We start from the raw sequence: 25606 nt of genomic DNA, 5'->3' as shown, positions 1-25606 counted from the left end.
AATTGTGACTCATATGTCCAGAATTATTTTAAACTTTGATTAAACTGAAATGGGTTTTCAGGGGCAACCTCTCATGCTTCTCAGCATAGAAGTTTGACATACAAGCTAACTAAGAGCTACATGTTGAGGGATGAGAGTTAACACCATCTGGGAAGAATTGTCTTTTCAGAATAATGTTAGTTTTAAAGAGTGCAAGTGTTAGCCAAACAAGCTTTTCCTGAAGGAGATTCAAAAAGCAGTGCATACAGCTTACGTTAATCCTTATAGCTCAGCTGAAGTCAGGAGAGCTGTGAAGTCTGGGTCTGTGCCTCTGTGTGCTGCAAATGGATACTAAGGAAGTAAGCGCTTGGTAAGTTCCCGTATTTCCTACTAGAGCAATGCACAAAAAAATTGTTTCATATAAATGTCTTTTTGACGTTACGGCACGTAATTTTAGTGTGAAAAGGGAAAAGAGGTACAATTCTTAGAAATATTCACAGAAGAGGAAAGTGAATGAAAGACAGTTTTAGGGCACTAATTTCCAAACACTTCCCAGCAGACGCCTCCCGCAGTGCTCCTGAGGCTGTGCAGCCCGACGCTGGGGTGAGCCGGGCCGCGGTTACCGCAGCAGCTGGGAGAAGATCAGCTCTCGGGGAGAGCGCCGGAACGGGGCCAGGCGCTGCTCGGCTGCTGCTGACGGGCTGCGGCGCGTCCCCGCTGCCTGGCCGTGCGGCGAGGCGGGCAGCGCCCGGAGCCGCCGCCGCCCCGGAGCCGCCGCCGCCTCGCAGCTCCTGACGGGCGCGGGCCCATCCCCGGCTGCCCCCGGCCCCCTGCCCGCCGCCGGGAGGGGCGGTAAACGGCGGAGCCGCGGGAGGAGAAGACGGGGCGGCGGCTGCGGCGGGGCCGCCTCGCCCGCCGGCCGCTCGCCGCGGCGCTCCGGGCCGCCCACCTCCCGCTGCCCCTCGCCGGGGGGGCGCCGCCATCGGAGCCTGCGCAGTGCGGCGGGGAGCGGCCGCCCTCCGCCCTGCCCTGCCCTGCCCTGCCCGCCCGCCCGCGGGGCTGACAGCGCCGGGGGTTGCCGCCCCGCGCCCGCCGGGCTGGCAGCGGGCACCGGGGGTCGCGCTGCGCCGCGCCACCGCCCCGGCCGCGCTCTGATGGGCCTGGCGGAGCCGGCGCCATGGCCGCCTTGTACCAGAGCGCGGACCCGTCCGCCTCGGCCTCGCCGAACAAGCTGCTGGCGCTGAAGGACGTGCGGCAGGTGAAGGAGGAGACCACCCTGGACGAGAAGCTCTTCCTGCTGGCTTGCGACAAAGGTACCGGCCCCCCGGCCCGGCCCGGCCCGGCCCCGCCTCGCCCGCCGCGCCCTCGGGGAGCGGAGGCCTCGGCCGCTCGCTCCGAGGGCCCGAGCCCGCCTCCGCCCGGGGGCAGCGCCGCGGCCCGGCGGTTCGGCGGGGGCTGGGGGCAAATCCCGCGGCTGCTGCTGGGGGGCACCGCGGCGCCTGGCCTCGCCTCAGCGCCCGGCCCCGGCCCCGGCCCCGGCCCCGGCCCCGGCCCCGGCCCCGCCGCCTCCCGCTGTCCCCGGAACCGGCGGGCGCCGGGGGCAGGGAGGCTCTGGGCCAGCTCCTGTGTTTGTGAGGGAGTTCGTTTTGTGTCGGAGGAGTTCCTAAGATACTTGCTGCGTTCGCTGTTAAAGTGTCTGTGAGCGTAGAGGAGTTGTAAAATTGGGGGCTTATCTAGACATCCCCAGAATGCGTGAGACTGGTTTCCTGTGATTCCCACCCATGGTGCTGGATGGGAAGAGATTGTCCTTTCTAAAATATGCTGCTTACTTTAAGAACACATTTAGTTACCCTTAAGTAGAGAAACGGTCTTAAATCAAACTAATCTTAACACGTCCAAAATGTTAGACTCTAAGATAGGCTTTTAATCGCGCGCTGAATGGTTATGTGTACTTCAGGACATAAGCGTGGTTGTAGAAGCCGGTGTGTTTATATGCAGAGCTGTCTGCTGGCTGTGTGTTTAGGTTAGTTCAGAACCGTAGGAGTATTTCTGCGGTGACGTTAGCCAGCGGGCTTAGGAAGTTTGTTCTGGTGCTCTCCGTGGCGGGATGCCTTGCTCTGCTCTTAGGCAGCTGGCCTGCCTGCGGCCGTGCTGCTGGTGTAGTCTATCCTGAAGATCACACCAAGCCACAGCTTCCTAAGCGTAAACAGAGGCTCAGGGAGCTAAAAGGATGCACAACAAAAATCTTAAAAAAAAAAGTAATTGTCTATATAATAGCTGGTTCAGTACTCTTGCAGACTCTGTACATATTCTACTGCACGTAGAAGTAGTCTACGTACGCTTCTGTAAGTTTTCTACACTAAGGTCTGTCTTTGCCATGGTCCTCTATGCTGCAAAATAATTTGTTATCCTAGAGACAAAAATAATTCAAAGCTTTTTTTCTTTGGCAAGAAGAATCAATTAAACAGAATAACACTGAACAGGGCGGCCTGATGCGTCTATACTTCAGTCAAGTAGGAGAGTGCAGCTTACGTACATCTTACTGTAGTTAGCTTTACTTGGTCATCAAACTTGCTAGCTTGGATTTTATAACATTGCAGCATCATATCACACCTGCTTTGATGATATATATGCTAAGATTGGGCTGATAGAAGACTAATATGGCTTCTGCTCAAGGAAGATGTAAACCTGTTTGTAGCATTGTAGAGAGGGCTTCTTTGAGCCTATGGCTCTTTTGAACGGAGAAGCCTTCTCTGATGTAGTTGAACTTGATGTTTCCTGGGTCTCTCAGGTTATGTATGAGCTACCGCCCCAGTTTTGAAAACTACCCATGCTTTTGTGTGTGTTTGTTTTCAGGACTGGAACTAAAGCGGTGGATTAAAGTACATGTCTTAGTGCTTTCCTGAAAGAGATCTCTGGAAATATCTTTAGTTTCCTCCCTGATAAGAGAATGCTTATTTACCTTGACGTCTTAGTTGTCTGACATATTCAATGTCTGTTGTCAGCTATGGAACGTTGTCTTGTTTGATGGTAACTGGTACTTACAATGTTCATGTGCTTTTATTGCTTTAGAATAATACCAAGTGATATTCATACGTTATTTATGCAGGTGACTATTACATGGTTAAGAAGCTGTTAGAAGAAAACAGCTCGGGCGAAATGAACATAAATTGTGTCGATGTGCTTGGACGAAATGCTGTTACCATAACCATTGAAAATGAGAACTTGGACATACTACAGCTTCTTTTGGATTATGGCTGCCAGGTATATAACGCATAAGTTATTGAAAATTTTCAGTGTAGTTAATTGATCTGTGTATTCTACTATTTATATATCTTCTCTGTTAATCTGTCAGAATTTGGAAGGAAGTAGAATCTGTCTTTCTAGGCAGTTCAGTTCTTTTTCCATTTAGTAATTGTGAAGGTGTTTTCTTCTCACTAATTTACTTTTCTAGTGGGATTTTATTGTCATGGCAAATGTATAAGTAACATTTTCAATGATATTAACAAGTCTGAATTTTATTTTAAATGTTATTCCTATTGCAGAGATAATGTATATACATTATCTTCAAGCAAAAGAAACTGTATATAGTCAGAGTACATTGTATTAAGAAGCATAGAATGCGGAGATCTCTAGTGGTGGAGTATAATAACTTTTAAAATGGTAGCACAGTTAGAAAGACACACATTATATTAGATGATTTTAAGTTAAGGCAAGCAGGCATTTCTGCAGTGCTTTCTTGTTAAACTTGATCTGTGCTGTATGACAGAGGCAGTTTCATCCCAACAATACTTCCTTAACTATATGCAACATCTCTGCTGCTGCTGGGAGAGTTGTAGCTATGATGGCTTAAGTATGTAAGGCAGGGAAAAGAAGTATCTTTTGTTAGGTTGTTTGATATTGGGTGGGGGAAAAAAACAACAAGCTTTCCCTTCCCTGCATCTGCTTTTTAGCGGCAATAATAAAAGCTGTGTCTTTTATTTTTAAAGTAGAAGTTTATATTTTCTAAAGTGAATGAAAAAGAATAATATCGACTGTAGGGAAAATGAAAAGCTGCTTAGCTCAACATAAGAGAAGTTTCAGAAGCAGTTACCAGCCCGGAAAAAAACCCTTATATTCCTAGCTTTACCACAGTATTAAGTATCCCATATGCCTGAGTTGTGTTACACAGATACTTCCTTTTAACATTTTTAATAACCTGGTAAACTCTCCCTTAGAACTTGATTTTTGCAAGTATCCTGCATCATCTTTGCTGGAAAGTAATTTCTGCAGTTGGTTCTTCTGTTTATGCAATAAAACAAATTGTCAGTAATGCTGTGCTAACTCCTGGAGTGACAGCCTGAATTTGAGTCCTGTTCATATGCATGGTGATAATACAGAACATCATTTTAGTACTTTCAAAATAAATTTAAAAATAGTATATTAAAAAAAAATGCAGTTTGGCTTCAGATTGACTATGCTGTTTAAGTTACTGCTGTTTTCACATGACTTGTTTTCTTTCCTTAGTCATCAGATGCACTTTTGGTGGCTATTGACTCGGAAGTGGTGGGAGCTGTTGACATTCTACTTAATCACCGACCAAAAAGATCCTCCAGACCAACCATTGTAGTTCAGTGCTGTTATTCCTTGATTTTTGGTTGGGGAGTGGGGGCTATTGCATTCTGGGTAACTGTAGTATTTAAAACAATGTTCTTAAATTAAATTCTACATCTCTAAGGTGATAGAATCTGGACATTAGGGATTATTTGTATAGCCTCTTTTATCTTAAAGGATAGAATATATTATTTTGCTTTACTGCCTAAGGAATCCAGTGGCTTTATACATGCCAAATGCTAACAGATGCCTAGTTAGTCCAGAAGAGAAAAAAAATAGAGTGGTTATAAATCTTTTCTTGTAGACTGTTTGCAAGGTAATTAGCAGCCTTGACCTATAATGGGTATATTCGTGTGTTGAAGCTTCGTAGATTTTTTTTGAGCAAATCTATAAACATCAAATCTTCACCTTGAAATTAAACAGTTGAAACTTATCTTGGCAATGCTTAAGTATCAAAGAACTTTTAAAAGTTCACAAGTGGAGGTGGAGGGAGGGAAGGAATAAGGCATTGTGTAACAGAGCATGATATAGTCAGGATATTTTTTATGTGCTTAGATAGTAAATATAATTTTTTCTCAAACTAGAACAAAATATACTTTTTAATATCATGCGTGTATGTTGGAGAAGGTAGGCACTGAATGTCAGGTTTTCTATGTAAGTAAACCAGAAACATTTCTGTGTCCATCTTTCTTTTTCCAGTATTTATCTGGGAGGTGTTTGAATGTTGTTACAAAGTTTTCCTTATTTTCATGTTACGAAACATAGGAAGATATTTTGAAGGAGAAATTCATTGTTGAACAATCAAAAAAACCCTTACATTTAAACACTGTAGTAGAACTGTATGTAATAAATTTAGATACTTCCTACATTTTATTCCAGAAACTAATGGAACGCATTCAGAACCCAGAGTACTCAACAACCATGGATGTGGCACCTGTCATTTTAGCTGCTCATCGTAACAACTATGAAATTCTCACCATGCTGTTAAAGCAAGATATATCATTACCCAAACCTCATGCTGTAGGCTGTGAATGCACACTGTGTACTGCAAAGAACAAAAAAGACAGTCTGCGACATTCCAGGTAAGACTTACCAGTCATAGACAATAACAAAACAATTCTCTGGTATTGTTTGGGCCAGATTCAGTGTATTTCCTTTTTCTTTTTAAAGCGATGTTTGTGAGTGGATTCCTTTAATATATTGTAGCCTTTATTGTGAGAGATGGTAGTTCTCTGGGACTGGTTGTGCTTGAAAAGGCTGGTGGGAGGCAGTGGCTTTTTTTTTTTCGTTTTGGTTTTATGCTCTTAGTCACTGTGCATATGAAGCTAAGTGCCTTTTCTTTCTACCAGTTGTGTCACAAACATTCTAGCTATCTTTGGCTTGGGAGCATAGGAACTATGCAAATAAAATTTTTCTTTAGTTAGTTAATACTTGGGGTTTTTTGAGCCAGAATGAGGAGGTGGATAATTCTGTATCCTGTTTCTAAAAGTGTGTAGCATGGATTGATGACTGCAAACCGAAGACAATTTTTTTTCTTTTTTTCTTCAGTATTTTTGAAAGTAGAAAACTTTTTATTAAAAGTTCAAATGAGGAGAGGGATTTACCAGTCTTAATACTTTGTCTGGTTAACTTGACAATGTATTTGAGGGTTGAATACAACTTAATATGTGAGAGTTGGGGTGAAAAATCACAGAGCTCAAAGATCATAAGCGGACTGCAATTACAATATACAATTAATTATTACATAATTACTCCAGTATGTATCCAAGTTACTAAAAAATAAGGGAAGTGAAAGGATAATTGTTACTGGTATTCAGCTACTGCAGGCCACATTCGGTATCGTCTGATACCCCATGTCATTAACTTCAGAATGAGAAAAGGTGTCAGGGTATCCCAAGCAAACAAACAATAGAAATGTTTGAGATAACAGCTCTTACTTTAAACTAGAATGGATAACAGACTTTGTTTCAGTGTTCATGAGTCACTAGTTTTGCAAGAAGAAAACATCCCTTCAGATGCTTTCCCTGAAGTTTTTTTTTTTTTTATTGCACATTAAAGCTCCCCACTGTTTTTAATTTAGTTTGTTAAAATAGAAGATTGCCTTAAATGCTTTACTCCCCCCTCTTATTCCACTTGAAGAACCGTAAGAGCTACTGTACAACACTTAAAATGTCAAAATTTTACCAGTACTGTTACCTTAACTGATGGCCTTCTGCTGATGTACTGATAACAGTTGAAGTAGTGAGGAAAAGAAGAAAAAAGAGAGAACCAGTTTGGCCAATTTTTGATACTTAGAATAATAGGTGTTCAAAGTATGTGAAGGCCAGTATCTTCCATGATGTATTACATTTAATGCTTTCCTGTCTGATTTTAAGAAACCCAATTGTTTTGCCTTTCAGCTGACTGTTTTATGCAAACTTTTAGGCTAAGTTCTGGTTTGAAACTGCTAATCACATGAAACATCTTCATTTTGCTTGCTATTGTTTTGTCACAGGTTTCGTCTTGACATTTATCGGTGTTTGGCCAGTCCTGCTTTAATAATGTTGACAGAGGAGGATCCGATCCTGCGAGCTTTTGAACTTAGTGCAGACTTGAAAGAATTAAGCCTTGTTGAGGTTGAATTCAGGTAGGAATTGAAAACACAAACCAACTTTAATACTTCTATGAAAGTACATGTATAGAAATGGGCATGCATTAGAGAAGGTTTATTCTTTATTTTTTGTCATTAGAGTGTTTAAACTGATAATTAGACATAATAACAAGTTATATAATTTATACCTTATTAGCAGTCATTTTGACAGTTTAGCTACTTTAAATTCTTTTAGGTGTAGATAGTTGTGTATGTGCATAGTTGCACCAACAGTTCAAATTTCAGCTCTGCTCTGGAAAAATAAATAGAAATGGTGCTAAATGCTGACTTGAAATTTCAAGATCACACACCTGTTAATCTTATTAATATCTCATAAGTACTCGGCACGTTTTTTCCCTACATCAGGGTAGAAGTATGCAACACCTTGTTTATACTGACCTGACTCATGCTGGGAGTTGTTTCGGGTATTGTTTCTTAATTTTGCTTGTCATATTATAAGACTCCAAATACTGTGTGTGTACATATATATAAATATAAAAATATATGTATATATCTACATATGTATATATTTGTGCATATATATGGATATGTGTGTAGAAGATTTTGTGCTGAAAATGCCCTGTCTATTTAATGAACAAATGCTTAGTATAATTTTATGTTTGAACTCTACACTTTTCTACCATTTTGAAACTTATCAGCACAAAAGCTTTCTGAGAACATGAAAGCAAATGTTTGTATGGGGTAAAATTCTACTTTCCTAAACAACATATGAATTTTCTGATTTTATAGCTGATTGTCTGTCTTAATAAGAGTTCAGCTGTTGCATTTTTGTGATACAACTTGGCACTAAAATGGACTGTGTGCCAGATGAGACAAGCAAATCATGTGGTTTCTTTTCTTGTGTTTATTATATTAATAAATAGTATTCAGTGAATAGACTTTAATTTTCAGATGACAGGAATAAAGCAAAACCCAAAACAACTTCCCTTCCAAGTGGAAAGTCCAAATGATGACTTACCAGTGCCGTATTTTGTGGCTACTACACTTTCTCATCTCCTGGAAATAATTCTAAGCTTTAAGTCTTTATATGGAACTCATAAGATAGGAATTTGTATACTGTAAGTGTGTTTCTGAATTTTTCCCTTTCTAGTGGAGTTGCAAACTAAACTGAAGTGTAATTGTCATGTTACATGGTGAAACTACTCAGAGTTGTCTTCAAAATGCTTGGACCTTGACATACGACTGTCGGGGTGGTTTTTTTTAAATTTGTCTTAGCATAACATACAGTCCAGTGTAATAGTATGTACCATTTCTGTGTCTTTCAGAAATGATTATGAGGAACTAGCTCAACAGTGCAAAACCTTTGCTAAAGATTTGCTTGCCCAAGCACGGAATTCACGGGAGCTGGAAGTTATTCTGAATCACACATCTAGCGATGAACATATAGACAAGCGAGGATTGTTGGAAGAGAGGATGAACTTGAGCCGCTTAAAACTTGCAATCAAGTATAATCAAAAAGAGGTTTGTTTTTGCAGTAATTTGATAGGCTTTCCATATCGTATTTTGCTACTGATTGATTAATTTGTTGTTCTGCCTCTAGACATAGAAGTGGAAATAAATTTGCAAGAGTTACAGAAGAGATGGTAATACACAGAACATCTGTGTGCAAAACGGGGAAATGATATTGCAAGACACTGAGTGTTTCTTCACTGTTCACTGTGGAGAAGAATGTGATATTTTCTGTATTGGAGTATAGACTAGTGCTCTTATGAACAGCTCTGGTAGTGGTAATTATTTGTTCAGATCCTCATTAAATCCATGCCTAGGGAAGCATGGATCCTTAGGTGCCATGCATGATTTATCATCTTCTTGCTTGTCGTTAGCTGTTCAGCTTTGGCTCAGGCCTCGTCTGTGCTGTTCAGTAATTATGTTAGACCTGTGCTGGTATAACTGAATAGTACTGCTGTTCCAGAATAGTAGCGCCTTTTTATGCCATTGGAACTTATTCCATGCGCTAGGTCATTGTTGTCTTTATCCCTTGACAAATTATAACTCTAGTTTTGCTGTACCAGAAGGCAAACGGATATTTATGGGATTCTAGTACAAGGACCAGGGACAGAGAGAAAATTTCCTTTCCGTGCAAAATCCATTTTCAGTTGGCATTTGCAGAAGGCATTATAATTCTGTCTGTTCTACATATCTAGGCTTAAACTGTTTGTAAAACTGTTAAAATAGATAGTGTTTAAAAGTCATAAGCCATAGCTATGGAATGTCCTGGAATCAGCATTACACATTTCTGGTATGCGTTAAACGAGCATACCACACTGAAGTATTTCAGATGTTCTGATTTTGAGCATAGCTTGTTTTTACCACAGTGGTTGGAGAATAACAACAGTTTTTTGTGTGGTATGAGGAAAGTGTCCTTGGAGAATATGTTTTCTTCCTGGCAAGTTTACTATAGTGACAGTTTTTTCTGATGCTTTCTAAAATGTGATGATAATATCAAGGTTCTTTTTGTTGATTTTTTTTTTTTTTTAATTAAATGACAAACTATCCTCTAGTGAAATATATTCTTTTGTAACTCCATGCACAGAAGCGCATGATATTTGAAACTACATTTGCATAATCTACATAATCTTCAGGCCAAAATGATCTTCTTTTGAGGGACTGATACAACATAGGTTACTCTGATTTAAAATTAACCAGGCTGAATAGAGCCATAATGATTTTAAAAACTGGTATGTATAAAACTCTTGGCCACTTTAGTCCTCGTCTTACAAGGTGTTGGTGGTGTGTTTTACAATGTGGATAGTATTTTACAGTAACAGTATCTTATTCTTCAGAAAAGATCACTGGATTTTATAATAACAGACAAGCTGTCTGAGTTATGATGTTATTTATATGCTAGATTTCTGAATAATTAGAAATCCAAAGTAATTCTGAACCTGAAAATCATTAAAAGTCTACTATGTATAATTCATGTTTACTTGCTGGCTTTAGAAGGAAATTGAAATAATGATGTTTATAATCATAGTGGGTCCATAGCACTTGTTCTCTTATGACACAATTATTTCAACTTCATATTCTTGCCTTTTCCTGTTCAATAGTAACTACACATAGTTTGAAAATTAATTTTAGTAATGTAAATTAGTAATCTGTATTAAGAAACCTGAGACTGATTTCTTGTTTGTTTCTTTTTTTCCACCCTCCCAGTTTGTTGCTCAGTCTAACTGCCAGCAGTTTCTAAACACTGTATGGTTTGGACAGATGGCAGGCTATCGACGCAAGCACACATGCAAGAAAATTTTGACTGTTTTGACTGTTGGCGTTTTCTGGCCAGTTCTGTCCCTGTGTTACTTGTTAGCCCCTAAATCTCGAGTAGGTCGAATAATTCACACTCCTTTTATGAAGTTTATTATTCATGGAGCTTCATATTTCACATTTCTGTTATTACTTAATTTGTACTCCCTTGTCTACAATGAGGATAAGAAGAATACAATGGGACCAGCCCTTGAGAGAATAGACTATCTTCTGATAATATGGCTAATTGGTAGGTATGATTTGAGTAGATTGGATGACAATTGCTGATGTTGATTAAACAACAATGATTTGTACTGCCTTCTTAGGAAATCAGCATGTTGCTCATTGCTTGACTGAAGTTTGCTCTTTGGAGGATAGTGTTACAGGAAAAAAAACAAACACATTTTGAGGAAGGGATGTGAAGTGGTACAACAATCTCTAGTTATCACAGAAAGTGAAGTATTGTTGTATGATCTAACAGACGAGGAATGTGAATTTTTCTTCAGGAGGACTGGTAGCAGAGTGATGCAAATGAGATTCAGTTCTGCAACAACAAATTAATGTAAAAGCTGTGTATCTTCCTAGATGTTTTAAAATTCTGATCTTAAAAAAAAAAAAAAGGAAAGAAAAATAACATGAAGGCAAAGTAAGCGTGTGTTCCTCAGATTAGTAGTTTTGTAACAGGTAAGAGCCTGTCATCAACTAGTTTTCCTTGGTGCTAAGTTGAGGAATAAAATTAATTCAGACATTGCTTTAGATTTTTTCCAATAACTTCTAATGAATAGGTAGTATTAGTATGTAGGTCGTTTAATCACTGTGAGTCAAACTTGTTTTGTTTTTTCATCAGCCAACAATCCACAAAACTTAATTTCTTCCAGCTCCCTTTTATAAGAAGTGTTTGCACAACACTCTTAGGTACATGGTTTAACTTTTAGGTTGCCCTGTTGGGAGTCAGTAGTTGGACTTTATGATCTGTGTGGGTCCCTTCCAATTCAGGATATTCCATGATTCTATGAATTCTATAAAAAAGTAGTAGGAATGATCTGAGCTTCTTAATTACTCGTGTGTTTGTGTATGGAATTATGTTAGAATCTGAATATTACTAGTAAAACTATTGTTTCTTTGAAAGTCTAGCTAAGATCTTTATGTAATCGTAAAGTAGAATAAAAGTATTTGTGCATTATATGCAAGTTAATTATATTTTTTCCAGATTGCAAATAGTTGGTGTAAGCATGCAGGTGACAGTTATAAAATCATTTCCTGCACTGTTTTCATTTCTATTTTAACATGCTCTAACTAGATAAAACAGGAGGATTCTGTACATTTTTGTTGGATTAATCCAACTTTAAACAACTGCCAAAATTTAGGGTTCTGCAAAATTTCTTTCATAGTTGTAAATGTGAAATTTTTATAGCATTCTACTCAGCTCAGGGAAAGGACTTTGAATATATATACAAAATTGCCAGTTTAGTGGTACATCAAAAATAAGTAACAACTCAGTCTTTTCATGACCAATTCTGTAATGCTTGGTTTGAAAAATAATGATACAATTTGGACTTGTTGCAGAGTTGGCGTATTGTTTAAAGGAAAAAAATGTATGTTATCTATGTTTGTGCATGCATACTCCATCTTAGTCTAATAAATTCCAGTTGTGCATTTACCTCATCCTTGGTTTAAAACACAGAAACATTCAGTTTCTGTATGTCATTGTCACCGATTGTCGTATCTGTACCTGAAAGGATGCATGTTAATTCTGGTTGATGCAGTAGAGGGAGCACAGGTATAATTTTTTTTGAGTACTCATGAACTTTGTTTTGTTTGGAAATTCATAAAACCTTTTAACATGTTGTTGGTTGGTGTGTGTTTGTTTTTACATTAAAATTTGGTAGATAAACTCATGGAAACTTATACCTTAATGTAAGGTAATTAGATATGTATCATTTGGTTGACTGGACTTGTAAAAAGCAATGATATAGTCAGAAACACTACAGTTTTTATCTAAGTAGTTGTGGGTGGTTTGCTATTTTAGGCTAGGGTTTTTTGTAACGGTGATTCCTTTAATTGTTAAGCTATATTAAAACTGTTGAGTAGTTCATGCAGATTTTGGAAATACTCAGTACCCGACATGCAAATGCAGACAGGTCTCAAAAGAAACTTGAAAACTTCAAATATAGAGTACAAAACAATGTTACATACTCCTCCTTTGTTTTGAGATTAAATATCTGAATTTAGAAATTCTTTTGTTCTATCAAATCTAATGTAGGCAAAAGTGTGTCATTAGGTGGTCTTGGAAACTTTAATGAAAGTCTATAGAAAGGTTTCATTTTCTTCACGTAGTATTTAACATGCAGATTTCAGATAGGATTGAAAAATGACCTATACGTAACATAAAATCATTAAAATCAGGTTATTTTTCACATTATTGAATCTTAAGATTTTTTTAAAATAGCAATTGCATTTATAGCTTAAATGCATATTTTGTAATGACATATTTTACTGTTTCCTTACAAATATTCAGTAAATGAAAAAAGAATGTATTTAGAAAATGTGTGACAAAATTAACTGGAATAAAAAGAACCAAGTAACAAGAATTTACCTACATTATCATCTTCCATAGTCCCATTAAAATTATTCCTAAAAATCAATGTCAAAATGGCCACAACAGAATTTCTAACACTTAGTTAGCAGCAAGTTTTGTGTTTTAGAATCATAGAATCGTTTAGGTTGGAAAAGACCTTTAAGATCATCCAGTCCAACCATTAACCTACACTACCAAGTCCACACTAAGCCAATCAAGGGTAGACTAGACTAAACCATGTCCCAAAGTGCCACATCTACCCGTTTTTTGAACACTTCCAGGGATGGGGACTCCACCACCTCTCTGGGCAGCCTGTTCCAATGCTCGACCACCCTTTCCGTGAAGAAATTTTTCCTAATTTCCAGTCTAAACCTCCCCTGGCGCAGCTTGAGCCCATTTCTTCTCATCCTATCGCTAACTACTTGGGAGAAGAGACCCACACCCACCTCCCTACAACCTCCTTTCAGGCAGTTGTAGAGAGCGATAAGGTCTCCCCTCAGCCTCCTCTTCTCCAGGCTAAACAACCCCAGTTCCCTCAGCTGCTCCTCATAAGGCCTGTGCTCCAGACCCTTCACCAGCTTCGTTGCCCTTCTCCGGACACGCTCCAGCACCTCAATGTCCTTCTTGTATTGAGAGGCCCAAAACTGGACACAGTATTCCAGGTGCGGCCTCACCAGCGCCGAGTACAGGGGGACAATCACCTCCCTGCTCCTGCTGGCCACACTATTCCTGATACAAGCCAGGATGCTGTTGGCCTTCTTGGCCACCTGGGCACACTGCTGGCTCATGTTCAGCTGGCTATCTACCAACACCCCCAGGTCCTTTTCGGCCAGGCAGCTTTCCAGCCACTCCTCCCCAAGCCTGTAGCACTGCATGGGGTTGTTGTGCCCGAAGTGCAGGACCCGGCACTTGGCCTTGTTGAACCTCATACAGTTGGCCTTGGCCCATTGATCCAGCCTGTCCAGGTCCCTCTGCAGGGCCTTCCTACCCTCGAGCTGATTGACACTCCCACTCAGCTTGCTAGATTAACTTTCAAAATCATGAATACACTAATTCTCTTTTCTAAGTTAGTGAGCCTAAATCATACAAGTGTCTTCCCCAGCAAATTAAAGCATCAGAACTCAAATTCTTGTGTGTGTAAATAACATCAATTATAGCATCTAATACTTCTCTAACTCCTTTTACTGATGCTGTAACAAATTCAGTGTAAAATACATGGTGATCATATGGAGGAGCACAGAGGTTCTGGTCTAGAAATACTTTCTTTGTAACCAGGAAGAAGAGAGATTTATATAAGTCTTTTGATGAACTGTGCACAGCACATTTTTTTTATTATGCCTTCCAACATTGCTGTAAAGCTGACTGAACAAATAAAGTCATGCATAAGTATCTGATTTTTTTTTTCCATTCACTGGACCTTGCTCGTACTGGGCCAAAGTTTTACAGAAGTTGCAAAGTCCTAAAAGCTGAACCAAGTCTAACAATTTTTGACTACCATTTATACATATGCTGCTTTTCTTCTTGTCCTAAATATAGTAGCATACGTCTGAAGTACTCAAAAAAAATTAAATTAGAAATCAAAGGTGCCATTATGTTTCATCTAACGGTTCTTTCAAGTTTTATAAAAATGTCAAGTCTGTAACAGACATTCAGTTAGGTAAATTCTTAGCAACTGTATTTTGCCATACAGCCAGACATGGTTAACAATGGTAAAATTCAGTTTGCTATAAATATCCTGAATATTTAAATGCATTTTGCTCTAAGTTAAACTTATGATTTTTGTAATCTTAAGTCATGGTCTCTTTTCTGTGGTAATGTTGTTTAGTATCAGTTAGGGTAGGAAAAGTTTCTATTTTTTGGATCTTTTCAGTAACAGTTACTGAGCTGATTATTCTTAAAAAACATTTTATAATACCTACACACTTCCCAAAAGTACCTGATACTTCATATAGCAATGTAATGCTTTCCAGAATGCTTTTGGGAAAAGGTGAGTACTTTTCATTCAGAAAATGCATTTGTATTCTAGCCCTATACCTTTATTTAAATTTGACCTTTTCCTGTACAATTTTTCTCCTATTCATTTCCTCTCATGCCTTTTTTTATTGGAGAATGTGTTCCTTAGTTGGAAAGCAGGCTTGAAAAGGTTAAAATCTCATTGCGTTATGATTAATGCTTGTAATCCGATGCAACGCTTGTAGTAATTTTACTTGATTACTCCAATTCTTTCTCTTTGCTAAAACATCATTCACAAAAGCTGGTCAAAAGTGCTTTAGTTGTAGAAGTTGTAGTTGTAAAACAATATCTGTTCAGTGCAATGGCTTGACTTCCCTGGCTTTTGGTTTTTTCCCTGCAGGAATGGTGTGGTCAGATGTTAAAAGACTCTGGTATGATGGTTTAGAAGACTTTTTAGAAGAATCCCGTAATCAGCTTAGTTTTGTCATGAATTCCCTGTATTTGGCAACTTTTGCCCTCAAAGTCGTTGCCCATAACAAGGTGAGCACCTATCTTCATAGATCCAAAGCTCCTCTGGGACTGACTGGGCAAATATGTTAGTACATTGCTGCAAAATAGGTGAAGATATGTTATGTGTAGTATGTTAGTAGTAGTATGTTGTAGGTAAGTGTAATACATTAGTATAGCCTACTATGTGGATACAGTTCAGGCTTCGGAGTTGAATGTTCTATGTGGTATATGCCATGTAGTCAAGATCGCTGGTCTTGTTGCATCTTGGGCTTGAAAGAGAAGTTGATGAGACAAATGGGAGTTAGAAGACACATCAAGACATGTCCAAGTACTCAGGGACCCCACACAGAGCTACTGTCTTCTTTCTAAGAACTGACTGGTCTTCTAAATGGCTTGATTTTCATTTGGGGAAATCTCCCCATACAGGTCATCTGATCTGGCATTTGAACTCACCTCATTCCATACATCAGTACTATGCAGAATGCTAATAGTAATCTCTGTGTTTAGATTGCCTAATGCTTTTTTGTTATGGAAAGTTTTATTTAGCTTTTGATTACATATGCTTAAATGTCATAAGTAGTTTGGAGGGGGGGTTAATTGTTTTTGGTTTGGTGGGGTTTTTTTTTATTTGGGGGTCTTTTTGGTAGTAAGGAAGAAAAAAAAAAGAGACCATAGAGGAGCTTTGTCTTTTCTCTGTGAAAAACCATCTGGATTTGATTGAAGATACAAATTTCAAAAACGATCATTCCCATTCTGTTGCATGTGTTGTTAGCCACACAGCATATGGCAAGCTGCCAGACCATTGCATATGAATATTTTAGTAAAATTCAAGCCAGTGCAGTAGCACCATTATTTTGTATTGCAAACTGTGAGTTGACAGCTGTCTGGCAGTTGGGAGGGAAATAGACTGGTTCAGTTCCTCCCAACTTGGTGTTTGGCTCATTTACCTATTCTTGCATTGATTCAGAGGCTGGTAATCATTTGGAAACTAAAGCTCCATTTCTTGGAAAAAATACAGAGAGAATGCCATGTTGGGCTGCCTTCCCAACCATTTGCTTTGCAACCAGCACACGTCTGTAGTAGTAGTTCCTTTGCTGAGATAAGAGCCCTTTGCTGCTAATTTAAGTTGTAACCTTTTTGAAGATGCAGGACTCCTGTCCTATGTAACAGGCACACGATGACTTTTTTGGCCACTTTTATATGGCAAAATTTATTTTTATAGTTTATAAATTATTTAGAAAACCAAATAAAAATGCTTGGTTTACATCTTAGGTCCATATTAGAGACACTGAAGCTGTAAGAAATAAAGGAAGAGTCTCTGTAGCAGGATTTGTACACATGCAATTGCAACATACAAAAACATGTTTATCCCTGTTTCTTGCGATCTTCATTCAGCACAGTTTTGGGCAAGTTATTTTAAAGCAGCTTTGAGTTCCTTAGTTTTTGAATGACCATTTTGAGACAGGAGAAGCTGGTAATATACATGGTGAATGTTTTCAGCAAAGCTGAAAGTTAGGGATCTGTGGATATTCCATGAATAGTTGAATAGTACCTAGTGGATATACTTTAAGGGTGTATTTACACCAACAGTTTACTTGTGACTTCCATTTTCGGTAGTCATTTATAAAATCCAGTGAAGGAACCTCAGGTCCTAAGTATTTCTAAACCTTTCTAAAACTACTTAAGACCAGCTGTTACCACATTGCAATTGCATGTGTACATTAGTTTTCTTTGCAGCATTTTAATGTTTTTTTTGACTGAAGCCTATTACACTAGACAGTGGACATGTTTATAAAGTACCAGAGTCCCTGTTTCAACAAACCATGCAAAACAGAGTAGAAGGGAAAGCAGAACAGAGAAATAAATGGTTTGCTGAGCAAGTGAGTGGCAGAGTTAGGTGTTGAATTTAAATAATCTGATTTCTGGCTCCCTCTGGAATGGCTTTTAAAATGCCTTTGTCTAAAAAGTGTGAGATATCTGAAAGACGTAAGCCACCTATGAATCATATATGTTAATTTCTTTAAAGCTGTGGCCTGTTTTGGAGGCAGAAGAAGGAAGCGGTGCATGGGTGCATTTCTGTATGTATAATGTCAGTGGTATCCGTTTGTCCTTTTTATATTGCAGTTTCATGATTATGCTGAAAGGAAGGACTGGGATGCATTCCATCCTACCCTAGTGGCAGAAGGTCTTTTTGCTTTTGCTAATGTTCTTAGTTATCTGCGTCTCTTCTTCATGTACACAACCAGCTCTATTCTGGGACCACTCCAGGTGAATATCATTACTGCTTGAGAAAATAATTAAACTTGATCTTAATTTGCTATAAAGAGTCTTACTGAAAAGAAAAAGAATAAATTAAGAAAGTCAGAAAGTAAAAAGTAGAAAGAAGTGGTGTTGCATTGAAGTTTGGTTTTTTAATCTCTCATGTAAAACATACTGATTTAGATGGAAAAAAGGTAAGAAAAAGAACGGAAGACCTCGTGTGGTTCGCTTTTTTAATAATATTTTTTCCATGATAACCATACCTATACTGTCTTTTTGTTTTTATCTGTTGTTAGTTTAACGTACTGTGTAAGCGTTGGCAGTTTGAAAACTGTAATAAACTGCCATAAAGTTCTATGCAAATGATCATCAATGCTTTGTCTTCTCTTCTAATGAACAGGACTAGTTTTAAGAGCTTTGTGGCAAGAGGATGATCGGAAAGGATCCTGCAAGAAACATTATCACTGTTAAGCATAAAGGCAGAATAAATATTTGGGAGCAGCTTTTTTTTTTTTAAAAAAAAAACTCTTGCTCTGCAACTAGAGCTGTATCAAAAGAGGTTCTGAAGTAAATAATTTTGGTTCAGATCACTAGGTCTTGTATCAAGGCTTTAGGATCTAGCTGAAAACTTCCAGCTTTGAAGGTTCAGCTCATTTTAGTGAGTTAGAGTATTTTATCTTGCTGCACAAATAATTATCTTTTAGAATATTTTTGTTTCATACAGAGTAGTCCTTCTTTGAAAAGAAAAATAATGGCTTGTTAAATTGGTCTTTTTAAAGTCATCATAAAAAGTGCTTTAAAAAGAATGTTCATAGTTCTTGTAACCAGTTTAATGTTATTGGAAGAAGCCTGTTTCTCCTCTCAGGGTTTTTTGTTTGTTTGTTTTACTTCTTGCCCTTTTCTCTCTAGCTGTGACTATGTTGCTGTTAATTTTTTTTTTTTTTCCTGTAATACATTTTTCTAAATGGAAATGTACTTGTGTATTTTGACTAAAGTCTTGATGCTGCAGTAAGCATTAGGCTTGTTATACAAATTGATTGAACACTGAAGTCTCTCCACATTTTAAAGAGAGTCACTGTTTAATGTGCATATTTATTTATGTACTAGATCTTTCACAAGTTTTTTATTAGGAGGCTATGTTATGAAATTTTCCAAGTAAATAAAAACAGTCAACAGTCACCCCATTCAGTGGCACACTGAAGCTTATGTTATTACTGTTGGCCAGTACAGCTTGTGCAACAGCTCTTACAGTATTTTCTGAAAGTAGGTCACAAAGTTCAAATGGTGGTAATCAAATATGGCATGGAAACCCAGCAGTGGGGGGGGAAAGCAGCTACTGTGTTCTCTTGGCTATTAGAGTTATTTTTAAGCATTCAGTTACTTATTGATTAATAAAAAATATTTTAATACAGGTTTGTAAGTTGGCTCTGTGTGGTGGGTTTTTATTACTAACAGAAGATAGAATAATATTCCCCTAGATTACATCATTAGATTTCAAATGCTTAGAAATTCTACATACTTAGAAAAGAATAGCATGACTGTATGAAGAAAGCAACTGGTATTTGGGCAGTGTTGTTAGACTCTATTCCAAACAAAATAGTTTTGGGTGGTTTGCACTTTTTGTGCATTCCTGTTTCATCTACTTTGTCTCTCTTGACTGTGGCTATGTGTCAGTTAAATGGTAGATGTTTTGGGTTTGGGGTTTTTTTTTTTTTCCTTTAAGAGGATAGATGTGATGAAAGAGTACGATGGGGATTACATTCATCCTCTGACCAAATGAAATAATTACTGCATAGTTTTGCCTACAGTTGCAGATTCTCCATGTCCGTGGCAAACTGTGCAAAAAAATCAGAGAGAATCTGCTGTGCAGCAGGGGTATTCAGTGAGTTTCCAGCAGCATGGGAGGGAGCAGGAGCTGGCGCTTCATCTCCTGGTAAACTTGTACTTGCAAAACCTGACCAGTGGTACAATTCTGGACTATGATTTGGTACAGATTGTGATTCATATAGGATTAGGCTTTCCACACACTGATTTATATAGAGGATTAGATTTACCTGACCCCATTTTGTATATTTGCATTCTTTATAATAGGATATTATAATATAGGATATTATTCTCTGAGGAAGTTTGTAGGAAAAGTAATTTAAATGCCATAAACAGTTTATGCTGTGCCTGTGTAAAAATTGGTGGTTACAACAGAAGTAAGTCAGGGTCTTCTCTGCATTGGAAAAATGCATAAGCATAATTTTTTTTTTTTTCTTTAAAGATACTGTATTTGTACTCTTGCAAGCTTCTGTATGAAATGGAAACTAATGATCTAAATTTAGTGTCATATCTTCTATACTTTACACCCTTCAATTTTTATGTGCTTATACACCTACACATTGTGTATATTTAAAATCTTACATAAAACATACAGTGAATTAATTCTGTTTTCTGCAGATGGGCTTTGGTATACTATTTTTTGATTAGTGATGAATTATGATTCCAAATATTTTGATTAATTCAGTGTCCTTATTAAGTGTTTTCTTAACTTTCTGTGATGGTATTTATGTTCAAAGGCATTTAATTTACTGCTTTTATCTGTTGACTTGTGAGTTCCTTATTGCCATTGTTATTACAAATAGAGAATAAGGTGTACATACTGTTGCTTATGGTTAATTGAAAGATATGAACTTATGAAGTGATGTTAAAACTACTTAAATTTTCTTTTAACATCTAGAATTATTGACTGAAAAATGGTACAATGGTACCTCCTGATTCTGAGGTCTGTTTAGCATCTTAAATTTTAAGTTAAATATTTAAAATGTAAGTAGATTTTTTTTTCTTGATTAGAGGCTGAAGGAGAGAATACAAACAAAAATAACTACATGTTTTACTAAAATTGGAAATAAATCTATTTCACAGATTTCAATGGGGCAGATGCTACAAGATTTTGGAAAATTTCTGGGCATGTTTCTTCTTGTCTTGTTCTCGTTCACAATTGGATTGACACAACTTTATGATAAAGGATTTACCGTAAATGAAGAAAAGGACTGTGCAGGGATTTTCTGTGAACAACAGAGCAATGACACATTCCATTCGTGAGTTTGATATCTATGAAATAGCTGTATTGTTCTAGCCCTTAATTCCTCGTAATTAAACAAAAGTGGAATTTTTCACTGAACTTGAATTTACGTTAAGTAAACTCACTTCTGGTATTTGCTTTACCTAACCAGATTCTTTTCCTTGTTTTTGTAGGTTTATTGGCACATGTTTTGCTCTGTTCTGGTATATATTCTCCCTGGCACATGTAGCAATCTTTGTCACACGTTTTAGCTATGGTGAAGAATTACAGTCTTTTGTGGGTGCTGTTATTGTTGGTACCTACAATGTGGTGGTTGTGATAGTATTAACTAAACTCCTTGTGGCAATGCTTCATAAAAGTTTTCAGCTGATAGCAGTAAGTGGTTTCTGATTAATTACTAATAATTGCTAGCTGTATCTTTGCATCTTGTGTCTATACAAATTTCTTCCTACAATGTGTAGACTAATCTACAGACCTCCATGGATTAGCTCAGTCTCTGAGCTCACAAGGGCTATCTTTCCTTCAAATACGAACTTTTTATTTACCTTGATCCAAATAAAATGGGTACTGTGCATGTGGAATATGGGCAAGGCTTTGGCCCTCTGGGGATTGAAGAATTTCTTGATACAATGGCTGTTCAAGTCAAGATGCTATTCTTGATAAAGTGTGGTGCTTGGGCATTTGATAGGGGGTTTATACCTTCATAGCTGAATTTTGTATTTACACTAGAGTATATAGTGAATTGAAGAGATTTGGTTTGTATTTTAATTAATATTAGTAACAAATTTGTTAAAATACTGTATAATCAAACTTAAGTAACAGTCAGTTTTTGAGGTATGAGAAAATAAAACTTACGAAATAGCCTGTTAATGTTTTTGCTTCTGATCTCTGTTAATGTTTCTGATGCTTTAGAATCATGAAGATAAGGAATGGAAGTTTGCTCGTGCCAAGCTTTGGCTTAGCTACTTTGATGACAAATGCACGCTACCTCCACCTTTCAATGTTATTCCCTCTCCCAAGACTATCTGTTATCTTTTCAACAGTCTCAGTAAATGGATCTGCTCTCATACATCAAGTGGCAAAGTGAAACGTCAGAACAGCCTAAAGGTAAGAATTGATTGGGAAAGCTGGAGGCACTGATGCTGGAAAGATGCTGCTTGCTAAAATGAATCAGCAAATGCTGCATGAAGCTGCCTGTCACATGGTGAGTGCGACTTAAGATAAATAGGAACTATAGAATAATCTGTGTTGCATCCAAAATACAAATAAGTAAGTGTTACCTGTTTCTACTTAAGTAAGATTCTGATACCTTTCAGTTTTGGGAATTGCAACCCCCTTCCCTCCAATCCCCAGTTCCCCCAGAAATAGTCTGGAAAAAATGCTTTGATTGATTGAAAACTCATAGAAACCTCAAGGAAGTATGTGCTAATCTCAAAAATGGTGAGGTTAGAGTATTCTTTGGGGAAGGTAATTCGTTTTAAACATTTTACAGAAGTATCAAATAACCAAAAAGGATCGCTAAAGCCTGTCATTGTTGGGGGGAGGAATATTTTTTTGTTAAATAAACCTTTTTATTGTACCCTGTAATTTTGCATACTAATTTTGCATCTTCTTGCTGACAAAAATAATATTAAATAAACTAAATTCCAAGACTTTATGGCATGTGCATTGAGAAACATTCAGGCTAATGGAACTGTTAAACTCTTAATTGCTTATAGAATGATTACCAAGCCAGGTAGATTAAAAATTTTCAATTCTGCTGGTACAGCAGATTATAATTTAAGTTTTGCTGGCAATTTACATGTATTGTACATTTGTGCACCTCAGGATGTACCTATAAAATAGCTTTGTTATTTTGTTCATGTTTATTCTCTGTGTAATTGTATACAGGCTTTAGGGCTCAAAAGTCACTTTTCCATAGTAAATGTGTGATGTTTGTTTAAAGGAATGGAGAAATCTGAAGCAAAAGAGAGATGAGAATTATCAAAAGGTGATGTGTTGCTTAGTCCACCGTTACTTGACTTCCATGAGACAGAAGATGCAAAGCACGGATCAGGCAACTGTGGAAAACCTAAATGAACTGCGGCAAGACTTGTCAAAATTCCGAAATGAAATGAGAGACCTGCTTGGCTTTCGAACTTCTAAATATGCTATGTTTTATCCCAGAAACTAAAGCCTAACTTTTAAACAAAAAGTGTGTACTTTTAGATACCTGTAGGTGAAAGTGTTGATCTAATTCTGTTGCCAGACCAAATAGAAAAGATTATTGCACAATAATACAATTGAAAATGCGTTTGCATGAGTTGCGGCTAGATGCGGAAGTGGTGGAAATAAATGCAAAAACAGATATAGTAATTTTCTTAAGCTCTTTATCTTAGTGTGTATATAAAATTTGTATATGGGAATTTTTTTAATGTTTCTCAGACTGTGGCTGTCAGGTGTCAGAGCTTCGTAACTAGCACAATGTGTTTATTTCTTCTATTTTTGCTGTTTGTTCCTTTTTGATACTTGTTTTTCAAGTTGTGGGAGAAGATAGGCTTTTTAAGACAAAAATCCAGCCTATGTTTATTTTTAATAGAAAAGTCAGATATAGAATAATAGAACATTTCCAGCACAGTTGGAAATTATGTTTGACTGTAGGTTACAGTGCATGCGAAGACTGTATGGCTCTGAAAGAGGCAGTTATAGTGCCAAGTTTTGTATGTTACCGTTGACTGTATACTAACATTTATAGAATACAGGAAATCAAATCATCAAGACTCATCCCTTTTGTGGGAACATTGAAATTTTGAACTCAAAATAGACCAACCATTTCTTGAATGTTTATGGTTATATGTAAGACAATCAATTCCTGCTTGGATTTTTCAGCGGTGCCTCAAAAGTACATTTTACTATACATGTTAAGATTGGGAACAGAATTTTAAAACTAACCTGTGAACTTTTAATGTTTAATGCCTTGGGTTTTTAAAATCTGGATGATAAATTATTTGAATTGCTAAAACCTGTTATTTAACAAAAATGAGGTGGTGCACATGAGTGCTGTTGTTTGCAATGCTGAACAATTCCTGTGGAACACCATACACTTCCTTCTCTGAGAACATACATTGAATCTGGTCATTGGACAGATACAGTTTAGAAGGGCCTGCTTTAGACAGGTGTTACATATCCTACTTTTAAACTTCTCTTTTTCCCTTTTTTTTTTTTTTTACCACAGTTGTTGCCAAGCTAAACTTCTTTTTGTGTCAGGAATACTATGTTTTGTGAAAACATGTGATTTGACTTTGCTTACAATCAACAGTAAGGGCTTTGTGGATTTTCTGTGCTAGAGGGTCCTATATGGCTTTATATGCTTATATATACTTCAAGCTGACAAATTGTAATTGGGAAATGTGAGATTCCTGTATTTTTAATTATGAAATAAGTATATTTATGACAGTTAAAGGATTGGTTGACAATTTTACTGTTACGATGGTGCTCTTCTAAAATGGTCTCATGTCCAGAAGGCGCAGGTAGCCATAGTGTTCTTTGACTACAGTTGATTTTGGGAGGTTGATAGAGTGGAGGCTTACATGAATGTTTACTTTTTTGAAGGAATTCTTACAAAACTCTTTCTTGTAAAGGTAATATATTTTCTGTACTATGAAATTATGTATATCTGAACTAGGGTTTAATACTCTGCTTCCAGAAGTCTTACAGTATAGAGGTATTCTGATAAGTCTGTTGGCTTTTCATGTGAATAAGAAACTAACCTCTTGTGTTCAAAGAGGATCACTGAATTTTGTATTTGGACTCAGATCTCATGTTCGAATAATACACCAACATAAAAACTGTGCTGTGTATGTTATGTATATCCAAAAAAGGAAGCAGACAAATAAAATCTCTTTGAAATTCAAATATGGTTGTATTAATATTAGTCATATTTGAAACACATTATATCAGGTACCATATTGAAAGTAATTTCTTTCTCATGTTAAGATAATAAGTTTAAGGAAGGTAGCTGGTATTAATGTATTATTACCTTTTTTCCTTGTGGAACCATCCTGTTAACTTTAAGTTCATTTAAATGGCACCATGCAGTGATACCTGAGTTAATTCCAAACAAGCTAGATTGGATTCTAGATGCAGTAGTAGCTGCTTGGCACTCGGCTCACACTAGTTAGTTCTTCTGGGAAGCTGGGTATGTTTATCTGTGTGAAGCATCATGCTAACGTAGCTATTTCTAATTGCTTTCCATAAGTTAAGCAGAGTCACTCAGAGCTAGCTCAGTCATTGTCATGTGGCACTGTGTTCTACTACAGCGTAGACATGTCCTTAGGAAGAATTGTCTTATTTCAAGGCACTTTTGGGGGGTTTGGATTGGATCTGGGGGTTGCAGAGTTTTTATTTGTCCCTGGAATGCATACCTGTAAAGTGATAGATACCAGATAGAGAGAGAGAAGTTTGTTTTCTGTAGTACCTTAGTTGTATGACACTTTGCATCTCTGCCTTGTTTGAAAGCTGTTGCAGTCTTCCTATCTACTTGGCTACTAATCAATACAGAGTGCTTTTTACAATTTAGTCTATCTTGTCTTAACCGTTTAGATTTTCCTCGTTCACACGTATTAAACATGCTATTGCTTTCTCATTTGGCAATTTAATACTGGCTGTCCCAGGAGTAGTCTGCAGTTGGGGCTCCAAGATCTCCCTCATGCACACTCACAGAACGGTTCTGGACATGCAGAGAGACAAAATTTTTAGTGTCTGTGATACTTCTTTAAACTGGGATGTCAAAAAAAAG

At 37.6% G+C, this 25606-nt stretch overlaps 1 protein-coding gene across 7 annotated transcripts; it reads left to right on the top strand.

Annotated features, from left to right (window-relative positions):
• Window positions 1–1156: 1156 nt before the first annotated feature.
• Window positions 1157–23066, top strand: TRPC1 (transient receptor potential cation channel subfamily C member 1). 7 transcript variants are annotated; one of them, XM_075716091.1, is made up of 13 exons: window positions 1157–1292; window positions 3089–3243; window positions 4486–4587; window positions 5452–5654; window positions 7067–7198; window positions 8488–8683; window positions 10376–10712; window positions 15394–15533; window positions 17628–17771; window positions 20670–20845; window positions 21003–21204; window positions 21742–21936; window positions 22775–23066. In XM_075716091.1, exons 1-13 carry the CDS (start codon window positions 1157–1159, stop codon window positions 23000–23002), a joined length of 2346 nt encoding a protein of 781 aa, XP_075572206.1. In that variant the 3' UTR covers window positions 23003–23066. The 7 variants fall into 7 exon arrangements, with proteins under 7 accessions (XP_075572206.1, XP_075572207.1, XP_075572208.1 ...); XM_075716092.1 differs by lacking the exon at window positions 4486–4587; XM_075716093.1 differs by lacking the exons at window positions 4486–4587; window positions 7067–7198.
• The last annotated feature ends 2540 nt before the right edge of the window (window positions 23067–25606 follow it).

Source organism: Pelecanus crispus, chromosome 9, assembly GCF_030463565.1.
Source record: "Pelecanus crispus isolate bPelCri1 chromosome 9, bPelCri1.pri, whole genome shotgun sequence".
NCBI classification, from domain to species: domain Eukaryota; kingdom Metazoa; phylum Chordata; class Aves; order Pelecaniformes; family Pelecanidae; genus Pelecanus; species Pelecanus crispus.
Note: the sequence above shows the minus strand (reverse complement) of the source record. Positions and strands in the feature narration are given on the sequence as shown.